Here is a 23827-nt window from a genome sequence, read left to right on the forward strand (position 1 = left end):
AGTAGAAGTAATGTAATCCACACCAGTACTTCTTGATCAAAACAGTATCATCAACATAAAGGAGTAGAAGTAATTTAATCCACACCAGTACTTCTTGATCAAAACTGTATCATCAGCATAAAGGAGTAGAAGTAATGTAATCCACACCAGTACTTCTTGATCAAAACAGTATCATCAACATAAAGGAGTGGAAGTAATGTAATCGACACCAGTACTTCTTGAACAAACAGTATCATCAACATAAATGAGTAGAAGTAATTTAATCCACACCAGTACTTCTTGATCAAAACAGTATCATCAATATAAAGGATTAGAAGTAATTTAATCCACACCAGTACTTCTTGAACAAAACAGTATCATCAACATAAATGAGTAGAAGTAATGTAATCCACACCAGTACTTCTTGAACAAAACTGTATCATCAACATAAAGGATTAGAAGTAATGTAATCCACACCAGTACTTCTTGATCAAAACAGTATCATCAATATAAAGGATTAGAAGTAATTTAATCCACACCAGTACTTCTTGATCAAAACAGTATCATCAGCATAAAGGAGTAGAAGTAATTTAATCCATACCAGTACTTCTTGATCAAAACAGTATCATCAAAATAAAGGATTAGAAGTAATTTAATCCACACCAGTATTTCTTGAACAAACAGTATCATCAACATAAATGAGTAGAAGTAATTTAATCCACACCAGTACTTCTTGATCAAAACAGTATCATCAACATAAAGGAGTAGAAGTAATGTAATCCACACCAGTACTTCTTGAACAAACAGTATCATCAACATAAATGAGTAGAAGTAATTTAATCCACACCAGTACTTCTTGATCAAAACAGTATCATCAACATAAACGAGTAGAAGTAATGTAATCCACACCAGTACTTCTTGAACAAACAGTATCATCAACATAAATGAGTAGAGGTAATGTAATCCACACCAGTACTTCTTGAACAAAACAGTATCATCAGCATAAAGGAGTAGAAGTAATGTAATCCACACCAGTACTTCTTGAACAAAACAGTATCATTAGCATAAAGGAGTAGAAGTAATTCAATCCATACCAGTACTTCTTGATCAAAACAGTATCATCAGCATAAAGGAGTAGAAGTAATTTAATCCACACCAGTACTTCTTGATCAAAACAGTATCATCAGCATAAAGGATGGAAGAGTTCCAGTCTGCCTATAGAGAACACCACAGTACAGAAACAGCACTCCTTCGTGTGCAAAATGACATCCTTTCTCATCTCGACAATCAGAGAGTAGTACTTCTTGTTCTACTAGACCTGTCAGTAGCCTTCGATACAATAGACCACAGTATCCTTCTGTCTCGACTTGAGAAGACTGTTGGTATCACCGGACCAGCATTGATGTGGCTTGAGTCATATCTAAAAAACAGAACTCAGTCAGTGAAAGTGGGTGAGGCCGTGTCAGAAGAAAGGTGGTTATCATATGGCGTTCCACAGGGTTCAGTCCTTGGACCACTCTTGTTTACCATCTATATGTTGCCACTAGGTGATGTTTTCCGGAACCACTGCATTGACTTTCAGTGCTTTGCAGATGACACCCAGAGCTGTATCGCCTCCAGGATTGTATCACTTCAGGACAAGATAACGAAGCTGGAAAGCTGCATCAGTGACATCAGAACTTGGATGAGAATTAACTTTCTCAAACTAAATGACAACAAAACAGAAGTATTCATTGCTGGGCCAAAGCACTTACAGGAACGTATGACAGAATTCTCAGTCAATATTGGACCTGTGAATGTGCCTGCCTCTTCCCAAGTGAAGAATCTAGGAGTTGTTTTTGACTCCCACATGACCATGAACAAGCAGGTCACCCAAATGTGCCAGTCTTCTCACTATCATCTTCATCAGATTGGTAAACTAAGACGATATCTTTCAGATGAAACAGCCAAAACTCTCACTCAAGCAACAGTCATATTTCGCCTTGACTATGCCAATTCACTTTTGTTTGGGATAACAGCTTCCCTGGTTCATCGACTCCAGGTTATACAAAACACAGCCGCCAGGATAATAACTCGTTGTCCTCGAAGAGACCACATCACCCCCCAGGTTAAGAGAACTGCATTGGCTACCCGTTGCCAGACGCATAAAATTCAAGGTGCTTACCATTATCTACAAGTGCCTGAAGACCAACACTGCTCCATCTTACTTGTCATCTCTTCTAAACAATCATAGACCAACAAGAACTCTTAGATCACACATAAGGTCTGCTTATCACCAGACCATCCAGGACCAAATACGGGGACCGCTGCTTTGAATGTGAAGCTCCCATGCTATGGAACAACCTCCCTATGTCGCAAAAATCCGCCCCAAGTCTACCAACTTTTCGAAATCATTTAAAGACACATCTATTTGAAATGAAATAGACTGATCTGCACATTATTATAGAAGTAGATTATTATTATTATTATTAAAGGAGTAGAAGTAATGTAATCCACACCAGTACTTCTTGAACAAAACTGTATCATCAACATAAAGGAGTGGAAGTAATGTAATCCACACCAGTACTTCTTGAACAAAACAGTATCATCAACATAAAGGAGTAGAAGTAATTTAATCCACACCAGTACTTCTTGATCAAAATAGTATCATCAACATAAATGAGTAGAAGTAATGTAATCCACACCAGTACTTCTTGAACAAACAGTATCATCAGCATAAAGGAGTAGAAGTAATGTAATCCACACCAGTACTTCTTGAACAAAACAGTATCATCAGCATAAAGGAGTAGAAGTAATTTAATCCACACCAGTACTTCTTGATCAAAACAGTATCATCAACATAAAGGAGTGGAAGTAATTTAATCCTCACCAGTACTTCTTGAACAAAACAGTATCATCAGCATAAAGGAGTGGAAGTAATTTAATCCACACCAGTACACCTTGATCACGTGTGGAATCAGCACTGATACCATTGCACCTATTTTCAAAAAGAATATTTTCGATGTCATTCAGGTAAATTGAAAACCGAAGGGGTTATAAACACCCAAACCCCACCCCCACCCCACCCCTTTGCACACCTGTATTGCAACAGAAGATATCGGAATTTTGTTGCTAAATTCAACAGCTGATTTTATATTACTGTACATGATTTAACAAATTCATAAAATCTTCTAAGAATGCCAGATTTCAGTAATTCTGTAATTCAAACCAGATCTCCAGACTGTGTCAAGAGCTTTTGTGAAATCTACAAAAGCGCACTAGTTGGCATTTGAAGAACAAAAATATTATCTGAGGCTGCTACATGCTTTTTGAAACCGGGTTGAGCTTGGGTCAAGATATTATTGTTCTCAAAAAACGTTGTTAGTCTAGCATTTAGGATGTGTAAATAATCTACCAATACGACGTAATATTGTTATTGGCCTATATGAGTTTGGATCAAGCTTATCGGCTTTATTCTTATAAATAGATTTCACAATTTCGATCAGCCAGGTATCTGGCATATTACCAAATGAGAATATAAGGTTAAACAACTCTGTATATAATGGAGCTAAAAGATCAACACTGTCAGTAATATAATCATTTACAACACAATCAATTCCAGGCGCTTTGTTTTGAATCCCCACATGAGTACAATGTATGAAGCCCATTTCTGGTGTCCCCCGCCGTGATGTTGCTGGAACATTGCTAAAAGCGGCGTAAAACCAAACTCAGTCAGTCAGTCGCTTTGTTTTGCCGCTTTTATGATTTTATCAATTTCCTTGTTCAAATTTTTATAAGCATACTGTGTATCTGCGTCGCCAAAGTCGGACAGTATATTCTCATTGTCATCATTATCATCATTGTCATCATTGTCATCATTATCATCATTGTCATCATTGTCATCATTGTCATCATTATCATCATTGTCATCATTGTAATCATTATCATCATTGTCATCATTGTAATCATTATCATCATTGTCATCATTGTCATCATTGTCATCATTATCATCATTGTCATCATTGTCATCATTGTCATTGTAATCATTATCATCATTGTCATCATTGTAATCATTGTAATCATTGTCATCATTATCATCACTGTCATCATTGTCATCATTGTAATCATTATCATCATTATCATCATTGTAATCATTGTAATCATTGTAATCATTATCATCATTATCATCATTGTCATCATTATCACCATTGTCATCATTGTCATCACTGTCATCATTGTCATCATTATCATCATTGTCATCATTGTCATCATTATCATCATTGTCATCATTGCCATCATTATCATCATTGTCATCATTATCATCATTATCACCATTGTCATCAATGTAATCATTATCATCATTTTCATCATTATCATCATTGTCATCATTGTAATCATTATCATCATTATCATCATTGTCATCATTGTCATCATTATAATCATTGTCATCATTATCATCATTGTCATCATTGTCATCATTATCACCATTGTCATCATTATCATCATTGTCATCATTGTCATCATTGTCATTTTGCTTATTGAAATATGCATAAAAAGTATCAACATTGGGCATCTTGCTATCAATTTGTCGGTTTTTATCTTTAAAATATTCCGAAACTCCTTAGGTTTTCTTTTAATCTGATCACGGAATGTTCTGTGCGACTTATCTTTATACGATGTATCTTTTAATATACTTATCCATGCACTTTTTATACGCTTTCGATTCACTATGGTAATTTAAGATATTAAATTCTGATTTTCATTTTCTAACAAGCCTCCTAGCTTTATTAAATTGTTTGCGTCTTTTTCTACATTCGTTTCCAAACCAGGGGTTATTTTTCTTACGACTAGGTGTATGAGGTCTGTATGTTCGCTCTCCGAATGTAACGCGTTGACTAGCACGTACCAATGTAGGGAATGGATAATTTGGTTTGGGTCTTTTGGCAGAAGGTGACAGGGTTGCAGCAATGGTTCTGTCGGCTATTTGGGATGGATAGTGGTTAAGTCCAATAATAGTATATGGCTCTGAAATATGGGGATTAAAGCAATATGATAGTGTTGAAATAGCTCATTTATCTGCATGCAAAAGAATTCTTGGAGTAAAACCGAACCCATGAAATATAACGGTTTACAGAGGTAGATTTCCATTGTTTATATATTCCTCCATTAAAGCCATAAAGATATTGGGTAACATTGATATGATGTAATTTTATGACAAAATTGGGAAAAGAAATTGTGTGACTGATATTAGAGACGTTGTTGAAAGCAGGTTATGGTTATGTGTGGTGTGATCACAATGTTCAGTCCCATGCGAATTCTATTATATCATTTCCACAAAGACTGAAAGATATGTATTTCCAATCTTGGTCAGAATCATTACTTCTGTCAACAAAACGTTTATATTATAAGCAATGGAAATCTTATATACATTTTGAAGATTATCTAGCAGAAATTGAAGTAAAATATTTCGTATATCTGTCTCTCGTTTTCATTGGTCTTCCCATGAATTATTTATTGAAACTGGCAGGTGTGCCAAACATGTCAGTTATGTAATATGAATACTGTAGAGGATGAGGTACATTTAATCCTAATCTGTCCTGTTTATTCGTCTCTACGAATGAAATACCTAAAGCAATCTTATTATAAGCATCCAAGCGTAAGAACATTTATTTCATTGTTAAGAGATACTAACACATTATTGCTACATAATCTCGCAATGTACATCATGTATTTAAAATATTTATGCAACAAAAGGTGAATTCCGTCTACTTGTCAGTTACAAAAGGTGAATTCCATCTACCTGTCAGTAACGAAAGGTGAATTCCGTCTTCTTGTCAGTAATGAAAGGTGAATTCCGTCTACTTGTAAGAAACAAAAGGTGAATTATGTCTACTTGTCAGAAACAAAAGGTGAATTCCGTCTACTTGTCAGTAATGAAAGGTGAATTACGTCTACTTGTCAGGAACAAACGGTAAAAGTTCGTCTACTTGTCAGTAACAAACGGTGAATTCCGTCTACTTGTCAGTAACAAAAGGTGAATTCCGTCTACTTGTCAGTAACAAACGGTGAATTCTGTCTACTTGTCAGAAACAAACGGTGAATTCCGTCTACTTGTCAGTAATGAAAGGTGAATTACGTCTACTTGTCAAGAACAAACGGTAAAACTTCGTCTACTTGTCAGTAACAAATGGTGAATTCCGTCTACTTGTCAGTAACAAAAGGTGAATTCCGTCTACTTGTCAGTAACAAACGGCGAATTCCGTCTACTTGTCAGTAACAAAAGGTGAATTACGTCTACTTGTCAGTAACAAACGGTAAAATTTCGTCTACTTGTCAGTAGCAAACGGTGAATTACGTCTACTTGTCAGTAACAAAAGGTGAATTACGTCTACTTGTCAGTAACAAACGGTAAAATGTCATCTACTTGTCAGTACCAAACTGTGAATTCCGTCTACTTGTCAGTAACAAAAGGTGAATTACGTCTACTTGTCAGGAACAAACGGTAAAAGTTCGTCTACTTGTCAGTAACAAACGTCGAATTCCGTCTACTTGTCAGTAAGAAAAGGTGAATTACGTCTACTTGTCAGTAACAAAAGGTGAATTCCGTCTACTTGTCAGTAACAAACGGTGAATTACGTCTACTAGTCAGTAACAACCCGTGAATTCCATCTACTTGTCAGTAACAAAAGGTGAATTACGTCTACTCGTCAGTAACAAACGGTAAAATTTCGTCTACTTGTCAGTAACAAACTGTGAATTCCGTCTACTTGTCAGTAACAAACGGTGAAGTACGTCTACTTGTCAGTAACAAAAGGTGAATTCCGTCTACTTGTCAGTAACAAAAGGTGAATTCCGTCTACTTGTCAGTAGCAAACGGTGAAGTACGTCTACTTGTCTGTAACAAACGGTGAATTCCGTCTACTTGTCAGTAACAAAAGGTGAATTCCGTCTACTTGTCAGTAACAAAAGGTGAATTCCGTCTACTTGTCAGTAACAAAAGGTGAACATCGTGTGCTTAACACAGATGCTGTGCTGAACACAATCACTTCCATCTTCCAGAGCTAGATGGGCTGAGATAGGACCAGAATATGTCAACATCCGAGGCTCCAGTTCTCTATCATCTGGAACCTTGGGACAAGCTCGTCATAGTAGCGGCAGCACTGGCAGCTCTGTTTACTATCGGCATCCTGGTGTTCTGTGCCATCAGCCCCCTGTGTTGCCTCTACCATGTGTGTCCCTGTAAAGACAAGGATGAAAAAGGTACGTCTATATGTTCAATAAGATAGCTATTCAGTTGACATGAAAAGGATCAACAGGCAAATGGAAGAATGGAAGAAATATCCCAAAGTGTCGCAAACGTAACATTGAAATTTCTTTCAGAGAAAAGGGGCAAGGAGAAAGTTCCTGCTTATGGCTCAACGACAGGATCGCATTCTCCGTACTATAAACCGGAACAACACAGTCTCTGGCAGCCTCTACAATCATTTAAAGACACAGACACTTCCGATTGGTCAGATTACAGTTCCCATGACGTCATTGAAATGAAACAGGTACCCCATGATTTGCATGTTAAATATGTGTTAAAGATCCACACATCAGTGATGTAAAAACGTCTGTCACAAGGTCGAATAAATCATTTAGTGTAACGTTTGTTTGCATACTAATACACTTCGCAATGTTGCAGACTAACCACGATGGTCTGCAGATAATAGAGCCTGCACTACTCCAGACTAACCACGATGGTCTGCAGATAATAGAGCTTGCAGTACTGCAGACTAAACACGATGGTCTGCAGATAATAGAGCTTGCAGTACTCCAGACTAACCACGATGGTCTGCAGATAATAGAGCTTGCAGTACTGCAAACGTATCACGATGGTCTGCAGATAATAGAGCCTGCAGTACTGCACACTAACCACGATGGTCTGCAGATAATAGAGCTTGCAGTACTGCAGACTAACCACGATGGTGTGCAGATAATAGAGCTTGAAGTACTGCAGACTAACCACGATGGTCTGCAGATAATAGAGCTTTCAGTACTGCAGACTAACCACGATGGCCTGCAGATAATAGAGCCTGCAGTACTGCAGACTAACCACGATGGTCTGCAGGTAATAAAGCCTGCAGTACTGCGACTAACCACGATGGTCTGCAGGTAATAGAGCTTGCAGTACTGCACACTAACCACGATGGTCTGCAGATAATAGAGCTTGCAGTACTGCAGACTAACCACGATGGTGTGCAGATAATAGAGCTTGCAGTACTGCAGACTAACCACGATGGTCTGCAGATAATAGAGCTTTCAGTACTGCAGACTAACCACGATGGTGTGCAGGTAATAGAGCTTGCAGTACTGAAGACTAACCACGATGGTCTGCAGATAATAGAGCTTTCAGTACTGCAGACTAACCACGATGGTCTGCAGATAATAGAGCTTGCAGTATTGCAGACTAACCACGGTGGTCTGCAGATAATAGAGCTTGCAGTACTGCAGACTAACCACGATGGTCTGCAGATAATAGAGCTTGCAGTTTTGAAAACGTATCACGATGGTCTGCAGATAATAGAGCTTGCAGTATTGCAGATTAACCACGATGGTCTGCAGATAAAAGAGCTTGCAGTATTGAAAACTAACCACGATGGTCTGCAGATAATAGAGCTTGCAGTACTGCGACTAACCACGATGGTCTGCAGATAATAGAGCCTGCACTACTCCAGACTAACCACGATGGTCTGCAGATAATAGAGCTTGCAGTACTGAAGACTAACCACGATGGTCTGCAGATAATAGAGCTTGCAGTATTGCAGACTAACCACGATGGTCTGCAGATAATAGAGCTTGCAGTACTGCAGACTAACCACGATGGTCTGCAGATAATAGAGCTTGCAGTATTGCAGACTAACCACGATGGTGTGCAGATAATAGAGCTTGCAGTACTGCAGACTAACCACGATGGTCTGCAGATAATAGAGCCTGCAGTACTGCAGACTAACCACGATGGTCTGCAGATAATAGAGCCTGCGGTATTGCAGACTAACCACGATGGTCTACAGATAACAGTGCCTGCAGTATTGCAAACGTGGGCCTGCTATATTGGGCCTGCTATATTGCACCAGACACACCCGCGCTTGACATATTTACCAACGTCCTGAGTATAGTGTAGCCTGACCAGCCGGTCCATTTACTCGAATTTAACGAAACAGTGCTCGGTGTTTTCAAAACTGCTCCCCAAAGGTAGTGAACACTGTAAACGTTTTTTCGTGACATCATTGTTTCTACATCGGCAAACATCGGTTTCCTAACTTTGATCATATACATTTCAGGATCGTCACAAAGAACATGTCTTCAAACCGATTCGCAGTGAGGCCCAGTCCCCGTCTTCCCCAACTACCTTACTGCTTGAAAAGGCTTCTCTGGTCTTTGGTCTAATGTATGACAGAGTCGACGGTAAGCTTACAATACGAGTCCAGAAGCTTAGCAACTTCTCAATCACCGATCCTGATGGCGCAATGACACCTTACGTCAAAGTCAGATTATACCGGGCTCCGCGCAGCTTCTTTACCTTCAGAGGCAAGGCGAGTAGGGAGCAGGAGATTAACAACCTCGATGTGGAGTTCCAGACGAAGATACTACGCAGGTCTACAGACCCAGCTTTCAACGAGATATTCATTGTGCCAATTGATGCGAATGAGATCCATTACTACACCCTGAAGATGCTGGTGTGCGACTTTGACCGCTACACAAGGCATGTCGTAGTAGGCGAGGTGGTGGTGCCATTGTCACGGGTTGAGTGGACCACCCAGACGGAGGTGGTGTTTGACGAGCAGCTGCAGCCCCCTGTTGATGTAAGTTTACATACAGTAATGGTGGTGGTGTTTGACGAGCAGCTGCAGTCCCCTGTTGATGTAAGTTTACATACAGTAATGGTGGTGGTGTTTGACGAGCAGCTGCAGCCCCCTGTTGGTGTAAGTTTACATACAGTAATGGTGGTGGTGTTTGACGAGCAGCTGCAGCCCCCTAATGGTGGTGGTGTTTGACGAGCAGTGCAGCCCCCTGTTGGTGTAAGTACAGTAATGGTGGTGGTGTTTTGCAGCCCCTGTTGGTGTGTTTACATACAGTAATGGTGGTGGTGTTTGACGAGCAGCTGCAGCCCCTGTTGGTGTAAGTTTACATACAGTAATGGTGGTGGTGGTTTGACGAGCAGCTGCAGCTGCAGCCCCTGTTGGTGTAAGTTTTCATTACAGATGTAAGTTTACATACAGTAATGGTGGTGGTGTTTGACGAGCAGCTGCAGTGTTTGACGAAGCAGCTCCCCTGTTGATGTAAGTTTACATACAGTAATGGTGGTGGTGTTTGACGAGCAGCTGCAGCCCCTGTTGGTGTAAGTTTACATACAGTAATGGTGGTGGTGTTTGACGAGCAGCTGCAGCCCCCTGTTGGTGTAAGTTTACATACAGTAATGGTGGTGGTGTTTGACGAGCAGCTGCAGTCCCCTGTTGATGTAAGTTTACATACAGTAATGGTGGTGGTGTTTGACGAGCAGCTGCAGTCCCCTGTTGATGTAAGTTCACATACAGTAATGGTGGTGGTGTTTGACGAGCAGCTGCAGTCCCCTGTTGATGTAAGTCTACATACAGTAATGGTGGTGGTGTTTGACGAGCAGCTGCAGTCCCCTGTTGATGTAAGTTTACATACAGTAATGGTGGTGGTGTTTGACGAGCAGCTGCAGTCCCCTGTTGATGTAAGTTTACATACAGTAATGGTGGTGGTGTTTGACGAGCAGCTGCAGTCCCCTGCAGCCCCTTGATGTAAGTTTACATACAGTAATGGTGGTGGTGTTTGACGAGCAGCTGCAGCCCCCTGTTGATGTAAGTTTACATACAGTAATGGTGGTGGTGTTTGACGAGCAGCTGCAGTCCCCTGTTGATGTAAGTTTACATACAGTAATGGTGGTGGTGTTTGACGAGCAGCTGCAGCCCCCTGTTGGTGTAAGTTTACATACAGTAATGGTGGTGGTTTATAACACACTGTTGTAACAATCAATCAATCAGCTGGATTAAATGCACTGTACACAATATTTTGAGACAAGATGTTGGTATGTATGCTCCATTCTTGTTACTGCTTGTTTCCTCCTAGACCAGATGTTGATATGCGTGTTCCATACTATACTGAAATCCATTAGAAACGTATCACCCTATTATCATTGATCAACTTTAAATTCTGTGAATATTGATGCATGTAGGATTTTACTCGTTCACAGTTTAGTACATCCTGTAGTGATCTCATGATATCACGGGGTAGAAAATTAGGAATATCTAAAAGTGAAAGACTTTATCCATTTTGTATCATTCCAAATGTAGAAACAGAACACCATGTCTGTCCAGTGTGTCCATTTTATAATGACCGTAGAAGAAAAGTCCTGCCAAGTTATTACCACAAATTTCCTTCAGAGTGTAAATGTAAACTTTTATATACCACCAAAAATACTCCCATGCTTAATAATCTTGCCAAGATTACTTTCTTTGCTCTTAAAATGAGGGGCAAGCAATGTCCATTACATAACCTACATATTTTATATTCACATGTATATTGTACTAGATATGACTTGTTGTACTCAAACATTGATACATGGTGGCGCAACATCAACATCTTTGTCAACACAATAATTGTAAAATGCGCCTGTGGCCTGATTTACAGAAATAAACTACTACTAACATTGAACAAGTTTGAACCCCAACTCTGCTTGAAGTAATCTGACTCAGCAGATAAACGTGATGCACAACGAGAAGCACGGAACTGTTCACTGTACTAAATGCCACGTTTATCAGCTTTAGAGAGAAAAAGAGCTTTTTGGTTTCTTGAGACTTGTTTGTCTGCACGTCACGTGGCAAAAGGTTTATTTGTCTCAATTAAAAAATTGTTCAGGTTAGCACCGTACCTACGACAAATTGACAGAAAACGTGAACGACGACACCGAAGGCAAGCACGTGTCACGACCTCGGCCAAAGATCAACCTCACTCATTCCAGGAACATTTTCAAGCCAGGGTCCAAAACAACCACGACCATTCGTGGATGAAGGGGATCATCAGTCCCCAGACGGTACAACATCGACCAAGTACCTCAGCGATTACCATATTGGTACAGCTGAGGTACTGAGAACAACAGTTGTTCCCCACATGGCGGCAGCGATTACCATATTGGTACAGCTGAGGAACTGAGAACAACAGTTGCTCCCCACATGGCGGCAGCGATTACCATATTGGTACAGCTGAGGAACTGAGAACAACGGTTGTTCCCCACATGGCGGCAGCGATTACCATATTGTTACAGCTGAGGAACTGAGAACAACGGTTGTTCCCCACATGGCGGCAGCGATTACCATATTGGTACATCTGGGGTAAAGAGAACAACAGTCGTTCTCCACATGGCGGCAGCGATTACCATATTGGTACAGCTGAGGTACTGAGAACAACAGTCGTTCCCCACATGGCGGCAGCGATTACCATATTGGTACAGCTGAGGAACTGAGAACAACGGTTGTTCCCCACATGGCGGCAGCGATTACCATATTGGTACAGCTGAGGTACAGAAACAACAGTTGTTCCCCACATGGCGGCAGCGATTACCATATTGGTACAGCTGAGGTACAGAGAACAACGGTTGTTCCCCACATGGCGGCAGCGATTACCATATTGGTACAGCTGAGGAACTGAGAACAACGGTTGTTCCCCACATGGCGGCAGCGATTACCATATTGGTACAGCTGAGGTACAGAGAACAACAGTTGTTCCCCACATGGCGGCAGCGATTACCATATTGGTACAGCTGAGGAACTCAGAACAACAGTTGTTCCCCACATGGCGGCAGCGATTACCATATTGGTACAGCTGAGGAACTCAGAACAACAGTTGTTCCCCACATGGCGGCAGCGATTACCATATTGGTACAGCTGATGAACTCAGAACAACAGTTGTTCCCAAGACATGACGGCAGCGATTACCATATTGGTACTGCTGAGGAACTCAGAACAACAGCTGTTCCCCACATTGCGGCAACGATTACCATATTGGTACAGCTGAGGTACAGAGAACAACAGTCGTTCCCACATTGCGGCAGCGATTACCATATTGGTACAGCTGAGGTACAGAGAACAACAGTCGTTCCCCACATGGCGGCAGCGATTACCATATTGGTACAGCTGAGGAACTGAGAACAACGGTTGTTCCCCACATGGCGGCAGCGATTACCATATTGGTACAGCTGAGGTACAGAGAACAACAGTTGTTCCCCACATGGCGGCAGCGATTACCATATTGGTACGGCTGAGGAACTCAGAACAACAGTTGCTCCCCACATGGCGGCAGCGATTACCATATTGGTACAGCTGAGGAACTCAGAACAACAGTTATTCCCCACATGGCGGCAGCGATTACCATATTGGTACAGCTGAGGTACAGAGAACAACAGTTGTTCCCCACATGGCGGCAGCGATTACCATATTGGTACTGCTGAGGAACTCAGAACAACAGTTGTTCCCCACATTGCGGCAACGATTACCATATTGGTACAGCTGAGGTACAGAGAACAACAGTCGTTCCCACATGGCGGCAGCGATTACCATAATGGTACAGCTGAGGTACTGAGAACAACATTCGTTCCCACATGGCGGCAGCGATTACCATATTGGTACAGCTGAGGAACTGAGAACAACAGTTGTTCCCCACATGGCGGCAGCGATTACCATATTGGTACAGCTGAGGTACAGAGAACAACAGTCGTTCCCACATGGCGGCAGCGATTACCATATTGGTACTGCTGAGGTACAAAGAACAACAGTCGTTCCCTAATGGCGGCAGCGATTACCATATTGGTACTGCTGAGGTACAAAGAACAACAGTCGTTCCAACATGGCGACAGCGATTACCATATTGGTACAGCTGAGGTACAGAGAACAACAGTTGCTCCCCACATGGCGGCAGCGATTACCATATTGGTACAGCTGAGGTACAGAGAACAACAGTTGCTCCCCACATGGCGGCAGCGATTACTATATTGGTACAGCTGAGGAACTCAGAACAACAGTTGTTCCCAACATGGCGGCAGCGATTACCATATTGGTACTGCTGAGGTACAAAGAACAACAGTCGTTCCCACATGGCGGCAGCGGTTACCATATTGGTACAGTTCCCACATGGCGGCAGCGATTACCATATTGGTACAGCTGAGGGTAAAGAACAACAGTCGTTCTCACATGGCGGCAGCGATTACCATATTGGTACAGCTGGGGTACAGTACAAAGAACAACAGTCGTTCCCACATGGCGGCAGCGATTACCATGGCGGCAGCGGTTACCATATTGGTACAGCTGGGGTACAAAGAACAACAGTCGTTCCCACATGGCGGCAGCGGTTACCATATTGGTACAGCTGGGGTACAAAGAACAACAGTCGTTCTCACATGGCGGCAGCGGTTACCATATTGGTACAGCTGGGGTACAGAGAACAACAGTCGTTCCCACATGGCGGCAGCGGTTACCATATTGGTACAGCTGGGGTACAAAGAACAACAGTCGTTCTCACATGGCGGCAGCGGTTACCATATTGGTACAGCTGGGGTACAGAGAACAACAGTCGTTCTCACATGGCTGCAAGTCAACGTCTCAGCATTTTGCAACAGAACAATGCACGACCCCATATTGCTAGAACCTTCTACAGGGAGAAGGCCCGTCATGCCGTGGGCGTCTCCACATCTAAATGGGGAAAAGATTTCCACTGGACGTCAGCCTAATAATGTCCATGAGTTGGAATATTGCGTCAGATAAGACAAGCTTTCACGAGAAGTCATCTTATGGATGAATCGAAGATGTGTACCTGTGCCCAACGTAAATTATGACCTGACAGTTTGCAGTGTTTTCGTTCATGTCATTTGGCCAACACAGGACACAACATCAGGCCGCCTCCGTCATTTATTACCAGCCGACCACTACAGGGATACACACCCGAGCGCGCCACACGCATGAACTGTACGTGCTTTTACGGCATACGGGGAATACGGTTGCAAGGTTATGGAGGTCAGGTTGCTACAAGAAACAATATGGTTGACAGCAAATATAAAACAAACAAAAGTGTATATTCTACACTTTCCCCTCTTTACAAAAATGAAATCAAACCCATGAATTTGAAATAAAAAAATGAGCATTTAAGGCTTTAACAACAACTTGTGAATCAAAAACTTGTTTAAATGTTTTTGTATCCCACTTTTGAACTGTCCTAGATTTACCTATATCTGCAAGTCATGAGGTCATCATGACACTAGGTTAGTGTGACGTCATTTCACCTCGACACCAGTTACACTGTTTTACTGGAATTTCAATAAAAAAGTCTCTCTGGCTTTCTCCGTTCTCTTGTGGGATATCTTCTCACTGGACTCTCAGACACAGGTATCCTTTGTGTCATATCTGTATGTGTAGTTTGATGCGATGCAGACGGCATAGCATCACTTGGAGAACGTGTTACCTCTCTGGTATCTATACTCGAGTTCCCTTCTACCTGTACATCTTGGGTAGAATTTCTCACCTCTGTGCTGATATCTTCAGTCGGAGCTGACATAGAAATATCCGACGCACCTGCCAGACTTATCAACTGATCAACATGGCGCTTCCACACCAGGTCTTCTACTTGAACTCTGTATGTGACAGGACCAAGGGCCTTCAGCACCACACCCTTTATCCACTTTCCAGTACCACCCCTGTAATCTCGCACCATGACCGGCTCACCCACCTGAAAGTGTCTTCAGCACCACACCCTTTATCCACTTTCCAGTGCCACCCCTGTAATCTCGCACTATGACGTCACCCACCTGAACGTGTATTTTACTGGAGTTCCCGTTGGATGACACTTTTTTCTGCATGGTTGTTTTGAAGTCTGGTTTGAGCAGATCCATTCGGATTCGAACCCTCCTTCCTAGGAATACATCAGCAGGAGTAGTCTTCGTTGCTGTGTGAGGGGTTGTTCTGTATGATAACAGAAACCTGCAGAGCTCTTGTTGAAAAGTACCACTGTTCGATTTCATGGCTTTCATCGCAGACTTGAAAGTTCGAACAAATCTTTCTGCCTCACCATTAGAGCTTGGATGGTAGGGATGATCGAATGTGCGTCACGCCATTTTTCCTCAGAAATGTAGAAAATTCATCAGAGGTGAATTGTGGACCATTGTCTGAAACAAGTTGTTCCGGGATACCATATGATGCAAATAAACGTCTCAAAACTTGAATAGTACTCGTTATTGATGTCGATTTCATTTGTATCACTTCAGGCCATTTTGATTGAGCATCCGTAACAATAAGAAACGTGTCACCCATCCTGCAAAATCAACATGAATACGTTGATAGGGATTCGTGTGCCAAATCCCAGGGTTGTCTCTTGTCATCGGCGGTGCAGACTGAACATTTTGACATGATTTACAACACTTCACACCAGTTTCGATGTCAATGTCCATGTTGGGCCACCACACATGTAACCCTGCCAGACATCTTCACTATACCCGGGTGAGCATCATGTAGACCTATCCTAAACGCTTCTTCAGTACTCAGCTAAAGCCTCCTTTTCAATCTGAGAGTAATTCTTTTCTGCAGAAGTGAGTGTTCTTGAAGCATACGCTATGGGACGTTCACCATTGATCGTGACATGTGATATGACAGCTCAAATACCATGACTCGAGGCATCCTTTGGATCATAATGCACAAGCACATCAGATGTTGTCAGGGGAGTACACAGTTTCTGGAACGCAGCTTCACATTCAATGCTCCAGTCGAAAGCAACACACTTCTGCAACAATCTATTCAGAGGAGCACACAGTACAAGTTCACGCATCCGAGAAAAGACCGCAGCTCTGTTAGATTTGTTGGCTGACACTGACTGAAATTCTACACCGTTCCTGACACTGACTATGAATGTCTTGAGCGTGTGTGAAATTTCAATTTGAACCCCGTCAAAGTTAGCGTTAATTTATGGTTGCACTCAAGTTGTTTTCTTCTTTATTTAACATGATAACAAGTTGTGTTCCGGTGATGTGTTTCTAATGGATATCAGTATAGTTACTGCAATATAAGACTAGATGCATGTGTGGTATACCGTATGTTAAATAGAGTTCTGGCCATGTCTATTGTGCCCTTAACACTGTGTTATGCTTGTAACTTATATGGTCGTTACTTGTGAAGCAGTTTTCTTCCAGACTATTCTTTCCGTTATGCAGGATATGCAATAATATAATGTTCCCTCGATTTGTATGGAAAGCAATGATATCGCATACTCCCATTATTTTTATAAAAAACGTCATTGACCGTTACTTGACACTTGATATGTTTTTCACAACCAAATTCCAGATCATTCATGGGTAAAATGTATTTACTTATCGACATGTCATTTGCATAAATATTAAAATCATCTGAACTGTTCTGTGCATAATAAGGTTTAATTTATGCCCACCTCAGTACAGCTCATGTAGATCACAGCTGTTGCAAGGTGAAAAATGTTACATTTCGCAACTAAATTTATATAGAAAGATGCTAAATTGGAACATTTCATAAAGCTCAGTAGATAAAGAATGGATATTGAATTGAGTGTCGTTCAGTGTTTTTACTTACTTACCGCTAGAACCTACATGTACAGTATTAGATGGGACATATATATCTTCGTACAATATATATTTAACGTACTTGTGTATATGCAGAAGAGGCCTTTTACGATATGTATTGATGAATATTTTTACATGTAACAGACCCTAAATAAAAAGCTGTCTACGTTACATACATGTTTTATTTGTTCGTTTTATTTTACATCAGGAAATCCTCGGAGAGGTACAGATTGGGCTGATGTACTTGCCTACAGCAGAGAAATTGAGTCTCACCATCATTAAGGCACGTGGCTTAAAGATTATGGACCAGACTAAGGCCTCTACAAGTAGGTTTACATTTTACACTACCCTACAAAATTATTCTTCCCTCCTCCGTTGTGTTGTGCCAGGCGAGTGTTGTGGACGTAAAGACCGACAGACAGACCATGTATTCCATATAAGCACTCTGGTCCAAAGTGAATTTAATGTCAGTGAGTTTACCACCGTTTACCATATTAGTTTCTAGGCTGTAGGCCCAGAGCTGCACACCCTTGACCCGTTACAATCTAACAATTGTTGTACATCCGAACATACTGTGACATGCACGTTTCAGGGGACCAAGAAGTATACCATTGTAAAATACTACATGCAATAGGATTTTACGAAAACATTAACTTTGACAATGAGACACATATAACATCCCAGAAGGACATTGTCCGGCTGTCGCCTTGGTAGAAACAAGTGAAAATTGTTACATAAACAGAAGTGCGACAATATGGCAATGTGACACATTTAGCATCCCACAAGGACATTGTCCGCCTGTCGCCTTGGTAGAAACAAGTGAAAATTGTTACATAAACGGAAGTGCGACAATATGACAATGTGACACATATGGCATCCCACAAGGACACTGTCCGGCTGTCGCCTTGATAGAAACAAGTGAAAATTGTTACATAAACAGAAGTGCGACAATATGGCAATGTGACACATATAGCATCCTACAAGGACATTGTCCGGCTGTCGCCTTGGTAGAAACAAGTGAAAATTGTTACCTAAACAGAAGTGCGACAATATGACAATGTGACACATTTAGCATCCTACAAGGACATTGTCCGGCTGTCGCCTTGGTAGAAACAAGTGAAAATTGTTACCTAAACAGAAGTGCGACAATATGGCAATGTGACACATATAGCATCCCACAAGGACATTGTCCGCCTGTCGCCTTGGTAGAAACAAGTGAAAATTGTTACATAAACAGAAGTGCGACAATATGGCAATGTGACACATATAGCATTCCACAAGGACATTGTCCGGCTGTCGCCTTGGTAGAAACAAGTGAAAATTGTTACATAAACGGAAGTGCGACAATATGACAATGTGACACATATGGCATCCCACAAGGACATTGTCTGGCTGTCGCCTTGATAGAAACAAGTGAAAATTGTTACATAAACGGAAGTGCGACAATATGGCAATGTGACACATATGGCATCCCACAAGGACATTGTCCGGCTGTCGCCTTGATAGAAACAAGTGAAAATTGTTACCTAAACAGAAGTGCGACAATATGGCAATGTGACACATATAGCATCCTACAAGGACATTGTCCGGCTGTCGCCTTGGTAGAAACAAGTGAAAATTGTTACCTAAACAGAAGTGCGACAATATGACAATGTGACACATTTAGCATCCTACAAGGACATTGTCCGGCTGTCGCCTTGGTAGAAACAAGTGAAAATTGTTACCTAAACAGAAGTGCGACAATATGACAATGTGACACATTTAGCATCCTACAAGGACATTGTCCGGCTGTCGCCTTGGTAGAAACAAGTGAAAATTGTTACCTAAACAGAAGTGCGACAATATGGCAATGTGACACATATAGCATCCCACAAGGACATTGTCCGGCTGTCGCCTTGGTAGAAACAAGTGAAAATTGTTACATAAACAGAAGTGCGACAATATGGCAATGTGACACATATAGCATTCCACAAGGACATTGTCCGGCTGTCGCCTTGGTAGAAACAAGTGAAAATTGTTACATAAACGGAAGTGCGACAATATGACAATGTGACACATATGGCATCCCACAAGGACATTGTCTGGCTGTCGCCTTGATAGAAACAAGTGAAAATTGTTACATAAACGGAAGTGCGACAATATGGCAATGTGACATTTGTCGCAATGAATGATATTATTTATTCTACCAAGCGGGAACAATATGACATTTTTCAAGGTCAAAATTTGTCACATTGTCACATCGTCATTCTGCGTAAAATGTTGAAATAAGGCATTAAAATGCCCGGCATCAAGATAAATGGCCACTTTGGGACTTTGGCAAACAAAAAGTTTCACAGGTAACCATGGTTGTTTTTGTAAGGGCGACAATGCGACAGCGTTTCTCCTTTCATAATATGACATGCATTTGAACTGAATGTTCAAATAAGACATTGTAAATATGTATGAACTTGGAGCTGTTTTCGAAAATAGGAAAATTAGCATTTTGATTTTATCTGTTACATCGAATGCAACAGTCAATACTATTCCTCTATCATTTCACACGTTCAAGTATTCGATATTAGTATATCTTTGTATCCCTGTGCTCAACGACAAAGTCACACTAACATGTGTGTTTGTTTCACACGTTCAAGTATTCGATATTAGTATATCTTTGCTCCCCAATGCTTAACGACAAAGTCACACTAACATATGTGTTTGTTTCACACGTTCAAGTATTCGATATTAGTACATCTTTGCTCCCCAATGCTTAACAACAAAGTCACACTAACATGTGCATTTGTTCCAGACGCCTTTATCGGTTAGATCTAATACAACAGTCAATACTATTCCGCTATCATTTTACACGTTCAAGTATTCGATATTAGTACATCTTTGCTCCCCAATGCTTAACGACAAAGTCACACTAACATGTGTGTTTGTTCCAGACGCCTTCATGAAAGTGAACTTGATGTTTGATGGCCGTCCCATGAAGAAGACGAAGACGTCGGTACGTCTGAGTGACGTCAGCCCGGTGTTCAACGAGACTATGACGTTTGACGTACCTCACTATCAACTTGACAACGTGTACTTCAGCATCGCCGTCATCCATATTGACAAGGATGCGGAGAAGCCGTCACGGGCTCTCATTGGTCGATTATATTTGGGCATGAACTTTGACTCCGATGCTCGTGCACAGTGGACCGAAATGATTCAGAACTCCAGGAAACAAGTAGCATGCTGGCACAAGCTACAGATTTGATCTTGACTCGTGTTGTTCAGCAGCTCTATATATACTACCTTGACTCGTGTTGTTAGGCAGCTCTATATATACCTTGACTCGTGTTGTTAGGCAGCTCTATATATACCTTGACTCGTGTTGTTCAGGAGCTCTATATACAGTGTATACTGACTTGATCTTACCTTGACTCGTGTTGTTTAGGAGCTCTATATATACTGACTTGATCTTACCTTGACTCGTGTTGTTCAGCAGCTCTATATATACTGACTTGATCTTACCTTGACTCGTGTTGTTCAGGAGCTCTATATATACTGACTTGATCTTACCTTGACTCGTGTTGTTAGGCAGCTCTATATATACTGACTTGATCTTACCTTGACTCGTGTTGTTCAGCAGCTCTATATATACTGACTTGATCTTACCTTGACTCGTGTTGTTCAGGAGCTCTATATATACTGACTTGATCTTACCTTGACTCGTGTTGTTCAGCAGCTCTATATATACTGATGGATTTGATCTTACCTTGACTCGTGTTGTTCAGCAGCTCTATATATACTGATGTATCGGGGGACCTTGACTCGTGTTGTTAGGCAGTTCTATATATACTGACGGGGGCTTTTATACAGGGATGGCATTTTATTTATAGTCAGTGATTATTCGATGGGTCGAACTGCTAGTCAGTGTTTTATAGATGGATCCGACTCCAGTCAATGTTATGTTTATTATTATTATTGTTCTTGTTATTGTTGTTGTCGCAGTTATAGCTCCAATAAGTAGTGGGCCACATACAGTCAAGCTGTTATAGCTCCAATAAGCGGTGGGCTACATACAGTCAAGCTGTTATAATAAGCAGTGGGCCACATACAGTCAAGCTGTTATAGCTCCAATAAGCGGTGGGCTACATACAGTCAAGCTGTTATAATAAGCAGTGGGCCACATACAGGCAAGCTGTTATAGCTCCACTAAGCGGTGGGCCACATACAGTCAAGCTGTTATAGCTCCACTAAGCGGTGGGCCACATACAGTCAAGCTGTTATAGCTCCAATAAGCGGTGGGCTACATACAGTCAAGCTGTTACTCTTGTTGTATTGTATACAGATCATACAGACACACACATCTGTAATTGTCACAAGTACGTTCCCCATGTTTCCTGACGTTAAGTGTTTGGCTGTGTACATGCGTGATGTGTGTTTAGGTGAAAGAGATATATTATTATATAGCCTTTTGGGGCGAAAAGTGCAAACGAGGTTTTCCCGGAAATCTGACTGAAGCAACTTTGAAAACGATTCCTTGATTCTTCTTTTCGAAAATCATATCGATTATCCATAATGTGATTATATATCTAAGTTCAGACAAAGTGAAAAAATAAAGTTGTGGAACTGGGTAGAAAATGGACACGTTATCGTGGTGGCCGACACAAAGGAGTTTTCGGGCCTCTCAGTCGCCATTGGCAGCTACTAACCATTGTACACGAGAAAATACCAACTGTCCTTGTCGCTGGTGATAAGCCGCTGTGTGGTTATTATAACAGCGACTTGTAAGATTACAGACAACTGTTTCTCTCAATAATAATGATGTAGCAGATGTTGTGACACCGAAGTGCCACATCATTTTGAAGTAAAGCAGATGTTGTGACACAGAAGGGCCACATCATTTTGAAGTAAGGCAGATGTTGTGACACCGAAATGCCACATCATTTTGAAGTAAGGCAGATGTTGTGACACCGAAGTGCAACATCATTGTGAAGTAAGGCAGATGTTGTGACACCGAAGGGCCACATCATTTTGAAGTAAGGCAGATGTTGTGACACCGAAGTGCCACATCATTTTGAAGTAAGGCAGATGTTGTGACAGATAGATTCTGGAGGAAATACATTATATAAATCGATGACTTCAACAGGGAACACGTCTTGTATACTGTAACTGGAAGATTTCAAACTGTTAGTAAATATTAGTAGCACTGAAGTGTTGTGAAAACAAATACTTGAATTACCCCAGTGCCTAGCGGAACATTCGTCCTGTGGTTGAGGGAAGCAGGTTATTTTTGCGGTTAATATGATATATTCATTCACTGGGAAAAATATTTCACCAGTGCAAATGGTTTGGAAGGAAATATTCAGAAGAAACCCCTCACCCCTCACCCCTCGACCCTCACCCTCACCCCTCATCCCTCGCCCCCACCCCCTCATCCCTCGCCCCCACCCCACACCTCGCCCCTCACCCCTCATCCCTCACCCCTCATCCCTCACCCCTCCAGCCGCAACCCCCAATACACAATGCCGACCCCAGATGTATGGTGAGAGCCCCTTTAGCCACGTGGTCGGGGATATCATTTAGCTGCTAATCTTGTAAGAATGTTGGCTGTGATCATTTGTGCCACGTATTATGATACTGTTATTATTTATACGTTCATCTATGTGCTGATGTTGGCTTTGTATATTGGAGTTGTGTGATACGTGATGACGTGAATGTAGCCGGACTGACATACTTCCGGAAGTACCGGGGATACATGGACGTCAAAGTCATGGACGTTAAATCAATGTCAAAAAATATTCAGAGCCTTAAATTGGCTATTTTTCAAAATATAATATTAAACACTTGTCCATGAATGGTATGCTTCTGAAATATTGTCGTGACAAATTGCATATTCATTAATGTACGCATTTGTTGTAATGTTGTATTTAGTTTAACATTCGGACTTTACAGAGGTGTATAACCTGTAACCTGACAGCGGTTTAGTTCGGGACACGTATACACAGAATAGTGATATAATGCCGCTTGGATACCGCTTGAATGTGTAGTTTCACACTTGCATAAATATTGTTCACAGAATCAATACATATATACACGCGTGGAGAAACGGATGAATAGCACCATATCTAGGTCACATTAATGCTTATTTCAAACGCAGAGTAATTTTCTGCTGACATAAGCATTTCTTGCTAATAATTCCGACACCTTCCACTAATATTACGTTTTGCAGATTTTGAAATATGAAACAGTAATATGACGAACGAT

General features: G+C 41.4%; 1 protein-coding gene across 1 annotated transcript in view; it reads left to right on the top strand.

The window, feature by feature from the left end:
• LOC124280660 (synaptotagmin-A-like) overlaps nucleotides 1-21644 on the top strand; it is a 49045-nt gene extending 27401 nt beyond the window's left edge. The window contains exons 2-9 of the mRNA XM_046716637.1: nucleotides 5828-5867; nucleotides 7018-7218; nucleotides 7339-7508; nucleotides 9282-9803; nucleotides 17802-17919; nucleotides 20518-20832; nucleotides 21328-21380; nucleotides 21426-21644. Coding sequence (XP_046572593.1) covers nucleotides 7047-7218; nucleotides 7339-7508; nucleotides 9282-9803; nucleotides 17802-17919; nucleotides 20518-20831 — 1296 coding nt within the window. The 5' untranslated portion in view covers nucleotides 5828-5867; nucleotides 7018-7046 and the 3' untranslated portion in view covers nucleotide 20832; nucleotides 21328-21380; nucleotides 21426-21644. The remainder of the gene's footprint in view (nucleotides 1-5827; nucleotides 5868-7017; nucleotides 7219-7338; nucleotides 7509-9281; nucleotides 9804-17801; nucleotides 17920-20517; nucleotides 20833-21327; nucleotides 21381-21425) is intronic.
• The last annotated feature ends 2183 nt before the right edge of the window (nucleotides 21645-23827 follow it).

Source organism: Haliotis rubra, unplaced genomic scaffold, assembly GCF_003918875.1.
Source record: "Haliotis rubra isolate DU_JTF1 unplaced genomic scaffold, ASM391887v1 Scf271, whole genome shotgun sequence".
Classification (NCBI taxonomy): domain Eukaryota; kingdom Metazoa; phylum Mollusca; class Gastropoda; order Lepetellida; family Haliotidae; genus Haliotis; species Haliotis rubra.